We start from the raw sequence: 14,163 nt of genomic DNA, 5'->3' as shown, positions 1-14,163 counted from the left end.
CTTCCATACCAACAACCTTCCTTTGGGAATCTGGCCAGGAAGTCTCCCCCAAGGCCCACGTTTCAAACTGGGTCATCTGCCTGCTGAGATTCCGGAATGGTCTCACCACAGTGCTACCTGAAAGCTTGTTAAAAATCACAGAACACAGAGCTAAGGTTTTCTCCCTCTTTTGGTCAACAGGGACAAGATTTTATATGGCATCTCTACGTGTTTTCCAGCCTCTCTTCTAACCATGACTGGAAAAAAACTGGCTCATAGTGTACATACTTCTCAAAGCCTTCTCTCATAGTGTTCATACTTCTCCTTACACCTTCTGGAAATGACTCTGATTTCCTGGCCAGTCACAGAGAAGGATTTTTTCATATGCAAGTCTTCCATGGTTCCCTTGGGCTACTCCCACCAATGCACTGCACTGGTGAAACAGCTCCTAACCATGGGAGCACAACCCCTCAGGCAGTGTGGACAAGCCTTCTACACCCCCAGAGAGATCAAAACCTAAAAACCCAAAACTCAACCATGTCACAAGAATCATCCCAGAAGGACAAACTAACTTTCAGCTACTCTTAGTCAAAAGAACACAGAATATCCTCCACAGAATGCATCACACAGACTCTCCCACCTCATCTCAGTCAGAGAATTGGTAGGTACCAGGACAGCCTCATGTTTTCACTTTTATTACAAAGCATTTTCAGTGTTTCCACATTTATTAACAGTTCAGCTGCTCTGAATGAGGCAACGAACCACCCTGATGACGTGGTAAGGTATTCCCTGCTAAAATTTCTCCTAGAATCCCTTCGCTTTCTGTGACTGGAAATGGCTTTTGCACCATGTGCTGGGAGCACAGGACACCAAAAAGGCTTTCTTGCCTCTTCCCCTACTGCAAGCCTCATCATGTCCTTTAAGCAGGCTGGCTGCCTTACTCACCAGCCGTGCCTTCCTATATTATACTTCCGAAGGGATTAGCTGTAAATGGCTATTTAGGTGAAAACTCAAATTTGTGAAAGAAAGGAGACAACCCTTACAGCTGACTTCTCAGTTCAGAAGCTCTTCACATTTATGATGGAGCAGCATGTCCAGCTTCTGTCCCCTTTCAGCTGAGTCCAAGGAGAGAGCAGGCAGACACGAGGCAATGCCCAGGCACACCTCTAAGCAGGTGGGCTGGAGTTGTGTTTCAGCACAGGATGAGGCACCACAAACCTGTAACCAAGCTTTACATTCTTAATGCATTAAGACAACTAGTGGTGGATTGAGAGATCCACCAAACCAGAATGCTGTCCCAAGAATCATCCCACATGTCTCTCCCACAGTCCTTCAAAACCTGAAAAGATCAGCTGCACACAAGATAATTAAAGCAACCAGCCCCTGGGAGGAGAAAAGGGAAAGAAAATATTTGCAATCCAGAAGCAAACTCTGCAGTGAATCTGCCAGTGGTAGTGGCCACTCCATTTGTCACCAAAGGCAAGGGACAGCATTGGAAGAAGCAGGTTCTGTCTCCCTATCTGAGACTCAGAGAAATCACCTGCTCAAATGCTGGTCTCAAACTTCAAACAAGCTGAAAATGCACACACGTGAATAAAGCTTTACTTGGGGTTGGACAGCAACAGCAGATTCACAGCCTCACCATTTTCCTGAAGATGACAGGAGGAGCATGATGGCTCCCAAGTTTTTTTAGGGATGTAAAACAGCCCCCAGGTAAGGCTGCTTCAGAATCCGAGGAATCTGCAGTGAACTCCAGGGCTGTGACGTTCACAGTCTGCCCTAGCAAACATGCAGCGTGACAAGGCCATTAACTAATGGAAGAAGAGAAGCTCTAAACAAAAGCTCAGCAGACAGCACAGGCTCTGGCAGCAGTCTGGCCTTGGCTCTAGGACAGTTAACACTGACCATGCCAGGAGGGTATCGTAACGCACATTTTAGCGGGACTAGAAGTAAGCTGCTCATACAAAAATGTAGTTCCCAAACAAAAGGTTAAATAAAACCTCCCCTGCTGGCACATCCAGAAGATCCCCCCAAGCAGCAGTGACGTGCTGTGGCAGAGGAGGAGGGGTTATGCCGTGCCCACCGCTGGAGGAGGAGGACTGCTTTTTGGACGGCATGGCTGCTGTGTGCAAGTTGTCAAAGACATGCCCCTGCAAGGGACAGACAACCCAGCCTGGCCACGCTGGCAGGCAGGTGCTCACTTGCTCCTATGACTTTCACTATCAAAGAGAATTTGGAGGTGCCGCAGGGGCTTGCTGCACAAGTGACTCCTCCTGGCAGAGGCTGCAGAGATTCCCGCCGGAATCATCCGCAGGCTCATTATTACACGAGAAGGAAGCTTGTGAGCTGCCAATTTCCAGTGACACCTTTGCCCTCACTTGGCTGCTTTACCGTCGTGTGCCAGATGTTCAGGGAAGTGAGCCCTAGCAAGCAAGAGAGCTCCTTCTGATTCACTAATGATGGGCAAGAAACCACCCTGGAATTGGCCTCAGCACCAGGCTGAGATGGCTGGTTTGCATATCTGGAGCTTGTAAATTCCCCTTTGTTTCAGGAAGCATCTACTCTCCACGCATCAGAGAAACTTGTTTAAGAGCAATAGATGACCAAATCTCCCTCCCCCTGTAATTCCACTGGTGCTCTGAGTACTCAGGAAGAGCTAATGTCTCTGGAAGACCCAGGATGGTGCAGGAGGGGTACAAGAAGTGGGAAGCAGCAGGGTGGATCACAGCATAGGTAACGTCTCTTGGCAAAAAGAACAGTCCAGGAGAAAGTGTAACTGTTCTGAGTGACTGCCCATGAGTGATCCCTCTCTGGGGATGCACTGGCAGCAGTCATTTCATCAGGGTGCCTGGCAGTGTCAGCAGGTTCTTGCAGCAATGACTCCAAGGCAGCACTGCCAGACCAATCACCACAGATGCACGAACAACCCACATCTGTGACCCTTCTGCAACATCCACGAGTTCATGAGATTGCAGGCTCTGGGACTCCAACTCACTTCCTTTCCACTTGTACAGTGACATATTAGGTCAGCATGGTGCAATACTCCCCTCTGCTAACCATGTCACCTTTTCTCTATCCCAGACTCCTTTTAGTGGCAACCGGTGCAATTATTTTCTCCTTCAGTTTATTCTAATGCTTGTCAAATGACTGAAATCAGATTACCAGGGTTTTAGTCGCTCAGATTCACTCACCCTTCCCCTTCTTAAAGGCAGCTGTGCACTGTCTGGTGATACAGTACTGCTGTAACTTCCTGCAGTGACAATTTGGAATGTCAGCTCAGCCAGAACTCTGTGATGGAGACTACCTTTGTTTCACTGCTGCTGCTGAATATTTAGCCAAACCTGTCCTTTTTCTAGAATAATGTTTTCTCTCAAGTTTTTACTTGCTTCTAGATATTCCTGTTTTACTGGGAAATAAAAAGCAGCTGAGCTTTTGCTTTTTCTTTGGTCCATATTCCACTGCTCTGGTTTCTGGATAGAGTGTCTCCTAGGGCATCACACAGATCTCTGGGAGGCCACCACACCAGACTGTGTAACACATAAAATCCCCTGCCTCTCTGTTCTGTTGCTGCTTCTTCATCACACTCATTCTTTTTCCTCGTAACATCTCCAGAAAATCCTTCCCTCTACAAAGCACTTACCCCTTTCTCAGTATGCAAGTGCTGCCAAAAGACTAACATAACACAAGAGCAAATCCCTCTCAGCTGCAGGGAGAATAAGCTTATCTGACCACTGACCCAGCAAGAAATAGCCACTCGCCTTTCATTTACTCTTTCTCAGATAAACTCCCTTTGATTTCACTTAAGAGAGGGCTAAGCCAGGATCCAAGTACCTGGCCCAGAATCTCTGGTCAGGCAGGTCCAAGCAGCTCCAGATGTCTGGAGGAATTCAGGAAGTCACCTGTGACTGTGCCATGGACACATAGAGTCTCTATCAACAGTCACGGGCAAAGGAAACGTCAGAGGGCAGAGATCAGCCTACTCTTTTTTTTGAGGAATGTGTCCACTTCCAAGCAGTTGTGTTTTTTAGCAGGATGTTCCATTTTCCTTCTCTCCATCCTGAGTCAGGCTCCTGACTGTAATCACTGGTTTGCAGCAGGGATGAAGTCTTGCAGAGGAACACGTCAGATGAGGAATAAGCAACAGTGGCACACAGACCTCTCAGGTCAAGCAAGTACCTCTAGATGAATCCACGAAAGGAAGAAAGTCCCTTTTCTCTGGAACATCAGCTGACAGAAACAAACTCTCCACAGAGAGCACTGGGTAGGCTCTTGTCATCTTGAACTTACCACACACTGATAAAAATGCTAACACTCACTACCAGAACAGACACCTATGTGCTATTCTCATAACCCTGCTTGTTTTATCTAAGAGACAGCACTTTCTGCATCAGTTTCCTCTAGAAAAAGCAGCTGTGCCACCCACCTGCTCGCAGCTAAAGCCAGTGACAGCAAGATCTCAGCCTCGAATAGAGAGAGATCAGACTAGAGAGCACAAGACAGATGTTTTCCAGTCACCTGGGCTGTATCCTAAAGTATTCAATGAAGTGGCTCAGCAGCCTCAAAAACCAGCAATGACTCCCTTTGGGAACTTGTGTAGAACAAGGTAGGATTGTCAAAGGACTGAAAGATGGACAAAAGCAGTGCCTAGCCTAAAAAGGCAAAAGAGGGAAGAGAGCTGATTTATGATTTCAATTCCCAGAATAGCAGGATTAATTATTTGTAAGCACCTGAACAAAATAACAAAGACTGAGTAGCAACCCATGAGGATTTGTCAAGAGCAAATTATTTTTAAAAAAAATTCTTTATACAGAAGAAAAATTATCACTGGGGAGAAGGAAGACATGTAACTGGTATTCACTAAAGCTTCTGACAGATCACTTTCACAAACATGCCAAAACTGTTATTAAGGATACTACTGTGACACAAGTTCATAAGTGGCCAAAGAAGTACCAAGGATGAGTTCTCAGTGGGCTCACTGTAGAAATGGGAGGATGTTATTACTTTGGGTTCTGCCCAGGAACCAACTTTGTTTAGTGCTTTCATTATTAACGTGGATGATGGAGTAAAAAGTATGTTTATTAAACTGCAGAGGACATGGATCTGGAAAGAATGGCAGGTATGCTGGGAAGCTCTGCCAAAGGAACTTGGCAAACTGGAGAAGAGTTCTGGAAGAAAGAATCGGTGGGGACAAGTGCACAGTGCTGCTCTCTGACAGGAGGAGCCAACGACACAAGCACAGGGTGTGGAGCTGGGAAGGTGGCTGCTCTTCAGTTCTTCCTGAGACATGGAGTCTCAAGGAACCCAACACTCAGTTCCTGTGTCACTGTGGAAAAGGCCCAAACAGCAAATGCATACAGAATGAGAACTGTGAGGCTACTGATGCAGCTGTTTGCTTCTCTCTTTTTGCTGTAGTCTGTACATTTTTGGGCACTGCTCCTTAAGGAAAAGATGAATTAACTGCAGGCATTCAAAAGAGCAACAGGAATTAAAGAGATCTGGAAAACATCACCTAAAAGAACTGAAAAAAAAAAAAAGGGTGCATTTATTCTGAAGAAATGAAGGATAAGGAGCCAATCACAAGAGCACTGAAGTAACATGCAATGCAAGAAGCTCCAGTTCCTTCTGCTCTCTGCCAAGCTGGGCACTGAAGCACTCAGTTCAAACAACTGCAATCACTCTCCTCGGTCTTCCAGCAAGTTTTAACAGACAATTTGCTGCATCCTTCTAAGAGCAGGGGAAAACCACATTAGAACTTAGTGGTGACCACTTGACTGCAAGCATCAGGTGGAAATTCAATTTGTTTTCAAGTAAACCAACCCATCCTTTGAGCTTCAAGCTAAACACCACGAGTCCCTGCAACTGCATTCAGGTTGCAGGGCACTGACAGTGCCAGGGTTTTCCCTTCCCCTGAATGAGGAAGAAGAGCCTGACATAAAGCAGTGAAAATTACTTTTGACTCAATTATTCATGTTACGAAAGCCCACTGGTGCTTGCCCAGAGGCTGACAGGTAACTTCATCCGTCTGGTACCAGGAAAATAATTGCAAGTTGGTGCCAGTATGAGACAAGAGCAAAGTATGAGCCCTTAAGGCCATCTCTGTAACAACCGTATGCAATTATACTCCCAGACTGCTTCATTGTGTACGTGGTGAGCTGCCAACCTCCTCTCCCTGTCTCCAAACACATGATATAATGTGCCATCCTCCGAATGCTAATCCATTTGTCTCGTTACTTGCTGAAAAGTCATTAAAGCAACATTTGAAAACAGATATATAAGATATGTAAAACGAGAACTGTACCCAAACAGAGGGCATTTATTCTGGATGTCGTGACCGGCAGATAAAGACAAACCATCCACTGAATGAGAAGCCACTGATCACAAGCTGATTCCATTCAGGAGGGGTGAATTACAGAGAACAACCCTGACTATTAACAGGGCTGTGGTACTTCACAAGGGCACTAATGCAACTGATGGGGGTAAAATATTTACATGGGGAAAACCGAGTATTCATCATTTCAGTGTTTTAAAATTAGACTTGATACTGTTGTTCTGGATGATACTTCAATCAGACACAAATCATGAATCTCAGTAACTGAGCAAAATATAATGGCTTGTGCTATTCAGGAGGTCACATTAAGTCTGCTTGTAGCCTTTTCAACAATTTGTGCTGCTGTTGTCTCCTCCTCCCCTCCTGTGTCATCACATCCTTGTCCCCAAACTCCCACTTCTTCCCCTTGCCATTGCTGTTTTCCTTCCTCTGCTCCTAAATCCTAAGAGACCATAAAATCCATGCAAGAGACGGTCCTTTTAAATACCCTTTAAAATAAAAAAAAATTAAATTCATTGTTCCTAGTGCACACCAACAAAATCTTGAATAGAAAGCCTCATCTGTGATGCAAGGTCAGGTTACAGAGAGATGTCTTTGTAAAACATAATTAAAGCTGCAGCTCATGGAGGTAAAGAAAGTCTTCACTTAAATGCAGCAGGACACACACACAGGAATTCTCCTCAGACCAAAACATGGCAAACAGGATGGTGGTGTCACATCTGCCCACCATTAGGAATTATGTGACCTTCACAGTGTCAGCTGACAGTGTTCTTACCACTTTCTCCTTGTAAACAATGTATTTCAGCCACTTGAAATCCTGCCATTTGAATCCTGCCAGAACAAACAGGGAATCCTTCTCGTACTGCTCCATTTTCTGGATTGCACCTTCAGGATATGTGATCCGGAGTGTTGTCTTGCCACCCACATCCTTTTCAAAGCCCTTCACTGGAGCTGAGTTCAGCCTGCAGGGCAACCAGAGAAGACACTGTCATGGATTCCCACTTACACTCAAGGGTGTTGATGACACAGCAATCACTGCTGGGCAAGAATTCCCTGTAGCAGCTGTTAGAGCAGCAAATGTTACCTCTTCCAGTTCTTCATCGCTAGCATTTTATGAAGGTTTATACCAAACTGTGAAGACAGTTTAATTAGAAGCCATTTAAAATACATAATTGAATATAATGCAAACCATTTCTGCATATCCACTATTGAGATTTACACTGAATTGGAAGCTTTGGAAAAGGAAACTGAAAAAAATTGTCCTTGCAAATTTGGAGTTACAAACTAAGCATTAATATTTTAACAACCCATTGCTCCTGTGATGTGTCACTTGGATTCTGCAAGACTGTGCTGAAAGAGGTGATGCAGCTCCACATCAGTTTTAAAAGAGTTGAATCTGGTTTCATGCTCCAACCCCAGTCCAGAGCTTACACTGCTCATTTTACCTGCAGTGAGGCTGTTTAGGGATATAATTCTCAAAAAAAAAACCCCAAAGGAACAATCTCCTGGGCTTAATACCCCAAACTGGCCCATCTGGAGGGTGAGCTGCCCTGCAGTGGCAGCACAAAGGAGGAGGTTGGGCTGCACAGCTGGGGCAAGGCTCAGCACAGCTTCAGTCTCACTGACTCCAAGGAGTTCCTGCTGTGGAAGTGCATCCCACCCTGAAAACACCCAAGCAGGCACACAGCTTTGCTCTTGGGCACACTGATTTCTAAGGGAATGCTGTGTATTTAGCTGTGCTTCTGTTAAAACAAACTGCTTTGGCATGAACTGCAGTGATGACTTTCATGACATTATTCAAAACTTCTATTCAAAACTAGAAACCCAAAGCTGAGGAAGTTTCAAGTAACTTGGAATACAAATCTTGCTGACATCAAATAGCAGCCCCTGATGGAACAGCATTGCCTGCTTGAATTATTGCAGCATTCTTGACTTGGTGTAGTTCAATATACTGGAAAGTGCTTATGGACTGCAAATTTTGCCGTGCAGGAATGTTAATGAGTATCTGGATTTGTCTTTTTCAGCCTGGGTAAGCATTTCACATTGGAAACTTTTTAGTAGAAGAAAATCTTTGTGTAAAATCTGAAATTATATTCAAATTTTAGAGGAATAAACTCCTATGCACTTTTAGTAAAAATACTTGCTTTATCATTAGGAATAAAATATCGGAGGGAAAGCAGCTTAAGAATCAGCACCACCACAATTTATACAGCAGGTGAAGTCTTTTTGCATGGTTTATAAACCCTTGCTTTGTAGCCTGACTTTGAGGTAGCTACACCTGATTACCTGCAGTAACAGTGATCCCTGCCAGCCTGATCCCCTTACCTTTCCTCTGCTGCTGATGGAACATTCACACATCACTCGCTCTTTTTATGGGCGTTATTTAAACTTTAGGGTGTTGTGTGCCTTTGGGGTAGATGACCTCACATAAAGTAAAGGAAACAGAGACAAATATTACAAAGTACTGTCCGAAGAAAGTGTGGGCAATGGAGCAGGAGGAGCTCTGGCAGCCACAGCCCGTGTTCACCGAGGTGATGCTACACAGCTTGAACCCCTTCTCAGGCAAGACACACTGCTGGTTATAAACACAGCTAAATCTTGAAAAACCCAGGTTAGGATGTCAGGCCTCCTCGTACTGCCCATGGATGGGCAGTTTTCTCACATAAGAAGTTTCAGAGTGTTTTTAAGTCTGTGTCTGCCTACGAGACACTAACTCCTAAATGTGGCACCATGAAGATTCCACCACTAAAGTATCATGATCAGGTGAATCCCTGTGTTGTTCTGATCAGGACTTTCTGATACAGACTTGTTTTTGCCCTGTCTGCAAGGAAGCATTTCAGAATACTGATGACTGACTGCTGCAAGAAGCTCCTGCCAGGTAAACAGTGTCACAGCTAGGAAAAACATCTGCACTGAAATCTGATAATATCTAGTTAAAGAAAAACAGTAACCAACTCACTCCAAGCTGTTTTAGAACTGGCAAAACTGACTGGATGATGTTCATCGCAAGAACAAAATTTATTGCTGCAATTAGCAATCCTCACATGGGCATCAAAAAACTCCATGTCCTGCTGGATCACTTCTTTGTCCACAAACATACCACATTTTCCCCTTAAAATTCACTTCCTATGTCCCAAATATGATCCTTCAAAGGAGTTTTGCAACCCATGAAAAAGGATGCTGCAATACAAGGGACTTCCTCAGGCTTCCACAGGAGTAAAGCAAGCAGTTGGATACACATCCCAGCACCTGGCTTCATTTAACCTTTACAGTTGACTTCTCTCCTCTTTATCTGCCCCACAAACAGCACAGGTGCTCGGCTGCCCTCTTATCCTCCCAGCTTGCAAACTGACTTAGATTTACTGATGTGGAGAGGAAGAAGTCGAACTTTTCATTCGGAAATTAAATAGTGGACTTTCTGATGTAAATCTTAGTGGGTGGCTTAGTCCAGATGGATTGAAACCATTCTTTAGCCACTTTTTGAACATCCTGAACCCGAGAAAAGACTGTAACTGCTTTTAATTCAGCTCAAATTACTACAAGTCACCAGCCTATGACGAGTAGTAAGAGCTCTTTGCTAAGAACTGATAGTGAGACTAGGGAAAGGGCTGTAAAAATTTTGTCCTGTTCTGAACAGCCATCCCTGTGTCCAGCACACTGATGGAGAACCAGGGAACCATTCACAGGAACAAAGGACTAAAAGGGGTCTTCTTTGTCTTTTTGCCCAGAGTTAGAGGATATTTATTACTCTCTGTATGTTCTGTTCTTTCCTCATGTGCCCATTACTGGCACACAGGAGAGAACACAGACCATGCTAAATGATACCTGCCTTAAATTCTTTTACTAATCCCTTCCTTTCTTCCACCTTAGCTAAGAATTTGCTATTTGCCACCATATCTCACAGTTGACTGAAATTCAGAGAGATGATATCGGATACATTTCCTTTAACGTGAAATCAGTTATCTTATTAAGGCAAAAAATGCCGACTTAGACTATGTTAAACCAGTTTTTATAAACTTACACTGCAGTTTATCCCAGTTTTCCTATTTACCACTGTAATATTTTGTTACTCATGATCCAAAACCTGCTGGAAAGCCCTGCATTTTTTTTTCAAGTCAGACTAATGGGTCTGTATCTCCCTAGAGCACATCCCCCCCCCTCCCTCCTACACACACACACTCTCTCTCAGTCTCCATTAGTACAGGTATTATGTTTGTTAATCTCCAGTCACCCAGAACGCCTCCCTGACTTGACAGATTTATTACTAAGAGTTATGACTAGACCTGTGATTTCACATATCAGCACGTTTTTCAAGCATTCTGAGATGGCGATGATCCAGGTCCTCAGCCAAAGCAAGAAGTCCTGACTTTGCCTGTGGTCCTTTCCACTCCTACACCACTCTGCTTCTGCTCCCTTATTCGACATTGTCATCTGCAGTGAACAGAGGCAAAGTATTCCCAGTTTTTAGGGCGCCTGTAATCACTGGGTCCTCACTCATAGAGGCTTTCTGCCCCCTAACATCCCACGTTGCATCACTCTTAGCCCTTCCCATCCTAGCTGTGAAATGAAGTTCCTGGGGAATGCTACACATGTATGACCAGTAATACTCCCCTGAGCTACCTAGGGGATACATCTGGGAGCAGATCCAACAGTTTGAGTTACTGCTTCACCACCTAAGGGCATCACAAAAAGCAGCAGCTTTCAGAAAGGAGCTACGAAGGGAAGGTTCAAGCAGGATCACATGAGAGACCACATTCCCAAACAGCGGTGGAAAATGGAATGTTTGAGGAGTGCCTTTACCCTTTGATGTGAACGCCATTTATAACAAACATTTATATGCTCTTGTCTTTTCTTCCCCTCCATATAAGTTAATGTTTTCATACAAATGGATACTGTCACTGGTACAGGTTAGAGGCTGCCTGCACAGCAAGTGAACCGATACAGAAACTGAATAGATGACAAGGAAACTATAATGCCAAAGACTCACCTGACAACAACATCATAGTCATCAATTTTTAACCCCAATGATTTATTTGCAAGTACTCCACCATTTCCCACAATAATACATCTCCGGCAGCTGAGACTGTGGAAGAAACAGAGGAAGAGGTGATTTTTGTAACGTCACTTCAAACACACAGAGCCACACATATTTAGTTTGCACGCACCTGAGAACCACAGGAAACCTTTGCAAATATCAAGAATTAGGAGAGGGGGGACAGAGATACACTTGATCCCCAGCTCACCTCATCATGCCCAGGCATTACACGTGATAAACTGCTTTCAACACCTCACACCACGTGTGGCCTAATGAGATGAGCTGTCAGGACAAGCAGCTCCTCTCCCCCCACACCCGTGGTATGATGGGCTTGAATCAAACCCATCTGTTTACTTAAACCTTCTCATCATTCATTCAGCACTGAAATAACAATAAACCAAAGGCTTAGTGAGGAAGTCTTTTCTCCAAGCAATTTCGTGAGTGCAGGCAGATCTTGCCAGGTTATCTGGGGTGTGCTCACCTTGGTGAGAGCAAAATTGCTGCTGCTATCACGAGACTTCAAGAGACAAAAAAACCCCCACTAAAGGGAGAGGAAAAAGGACACCCCCTTCCCCTCCCCACTCCTGTCCAGTAGGAAACATATATGGAGACACAATAGGTGAGGAAAGGGAAGGAAAATAACCTTAATTACAAAGAAAAAGAAACAGGAAAAAGAAGGAGGAGAACGGTTTCTTGTGGAACCCTGAGTCACAAGAACTCTCTGCAGCAGATGTTAAGAAGTGATCTTGTTTTGAAGACAGAGAAAGGACTTCTTTCCAGCCATCTAATCCCAAACGCAGCTGGCTCTTCTGGCAGTGTGCCTCCACCTCTGGTAGTTCACTGGAGGAATACGTGTCTGCAGAGCCTTTTTCGGAAAGGGTCCAAGGCAATCAGTTGTTTGGAGCAGATCTCTGGGCTAGGCAGCCTTCCTCGTCCCAGGCACACTCAACTGGGCTCCTCCAGGCTGTCCTCTCTGTGATGAGTCTAAAGAGCCAGCACGAAAAGCTCTACTTATGAGGGGTCCCTCTTTGCAGAGCAGGGCTGGAGTGCACTTAAAGACTCGGCTAAACCACTGAGGGTCACTCTGCTGACAGAGCCATTAGCTGGAGACACGTGCAGAATTAACAGCACCAAGAAATGCTCTGGAACAGCTTCCCCTTGCCCAGAAAAAGTTTCACTGCGTATCTGAGCCTTTCCAAAAGAAAAAAAAAACATCCCCAAGCAGATGGTCGTGTTAGCCCAGTGTCCCTAAGGCTGAAGAAGCATAGATGTTTGTGATAATCAAACCACAACAGAGAAAGAATTTTATAGATGATGGCACAGCAAAAAAAAAAAACCAACAAAACAACAGTTCTGGCAACAAGGGGAAAGCAGATGCAAGATCTGGTTCAGGCAGTATATTGTGACAAAGGGGGAAGTAAAAGAGTCAACCCCAAGTACACCCAAACAAGTGACAAAGGTGGTTACAACTTTGTCATAACCTTTCAGGAAAAGAAGGGAAAAATAGACAGTTCTGGCCAAGTGACATTTCAGATGGAAATACACTCTTATGATGATTAAGTTTGACCTCCTCAATAGCAGACTGCCAGGTGAAATACCATAATTTCTCTACTCAGTTGTCTCTCAGCCATGACTTTTCTTAATTTTCTCTTTTGAAGAAGGATACCAGGTCAAAATCCAAAGGCTGCAAGCTACGGAGACTCCCCTCTATCCTTCTCCCACTTATGTTAGGATGGCAGCTCTTACCAATTTTGAATACAGATCTGCTTGTTTCAGCCTCAAACCACTTAATCACAGTCTTTGCTCTTCTGCTAAATTAAAGCACCATCTACTGTCAGTAGTCCCTTCCACATCTGCATGTGTATAAACATTTGCCCCTCGTGGGTCAGACTGGAGAGCATGAGCTGCCACACACGATATAAAAGAACCAGTTCCACCAGCCAAAGCTGCTCCAGCAGCTTTTCATGGCCCTGCTCCCACACAGTACCCGTAGACTGATCAAAGCCCATTTTTAACCTTCCACTGGCCATACCAACTGGAGCAAGCTCATCACATCTTGCACAGTATGGTAGCTCTCCTAGGTCTTGATTCACACTTGTGGTACCTCCTCTGAACAATTTTCAGCTTCTCCCCAGATCTCTGAAGCACTGAATCTGGAAGACCAGCACGTGGAGCTAATGCTGCTCAAAGCAGAGTCCCTTTTACACAGAGGACTCTACGTACATCATTCCAATCCTCTTTTTATAGTCATTGGTTTGCAGAATATAATCCTCATCTTGTACACATGATCTGTGTTGTCACCCCTGTGATGCCTGATTTTTGATTTGGCTCCAGTACAGCATTGTTCAAAGAAGGATCCCATGCAAAGGTCAAGACTGACCTGGCCCTGCTACTCCTTCCTTTCCCAGTCTTTGGTTCTGGCAAATTTTTCTAGTGTAATTTTACATTTACTCCAGATTGGTTTTAGCCCCTGCAAATACCTGCCAGCAGGACTACAACAGAAGTGTCACTAAAGGATTAATTCTCAACCCTGATAGTAACTTTCTAAAGCTATGTGACTGTCCCATTCCTAAAAAGGCTATATCTAAATGGTGTAGTGTAGAATCAGAATATCATGGGCTGAGACTAATAACTAATGCCTGTCTTGAAAAAGGTTACCTTTATCATTTTAGCTTCTAGTTCATCTAAAAAATATATCCTCTACATGGCAAGATTTCAGTTCCACAAACCCAAAGTAGCTCACATCAGTTATGCTGTCATTCAAGCTCTGTCCCAGATCTAACTTTCCAGGATTTTTCCTGCAAAACCAAGCTAATCAACT

At 44.4% G+C, this 14,163-nt stretch overlaps 1 protein-coding gene across 7 annotated transcripts in view; it reads right to left on the bottom strand.

The window, feature by feature from the left end:
* Positions 1–14,163, bottom strand: part of ST3GAL3 (ST3 beta-galactoside alpha-2,3-sialyltransferase 3) — a 175,650-nt gene that overhangs the window by 37,786 nt on the left and 123,701 nt on the right. For all 7 annotated transcript variants that reach the window (XM_050306474.1, XM_050306477.1, XM_050306472.1 and 4 more), the window contains 2 exons: positions 11,295–11,390; positions 7,083–7,269 (listed from right to left, as the gene is read on the bottom strand). In XM_050306474.1, the coding sequence (XP_050162431.1) occupies positions 7,083–7,269; positions 11,295–11,390 (283 nt within the window). The remainder of the gene's footprint in view (positions 1–7,082; positions 7,270–11,294; positions 11,391–14,163) is intronic.

This window comes from Myiozetetes cayanensis, unplaced genomic scaffold (genome assembly GCF_022539395.1).
Source record: "Myiozetetes cayanensis isolate MyiCay16 unplaced genomic scaffold, myiCay2020 scf12, whole genome shotgun sequence".
NCBI lineage: Eukaryota > Metazoa > Chordata > Aves > Passeriformes > Tyrannidae > Myiozetetes > Myiozetetes cayanensis.
This window is presented reverse-complemented; position numbering and strand designations above follow the sequence as displayed.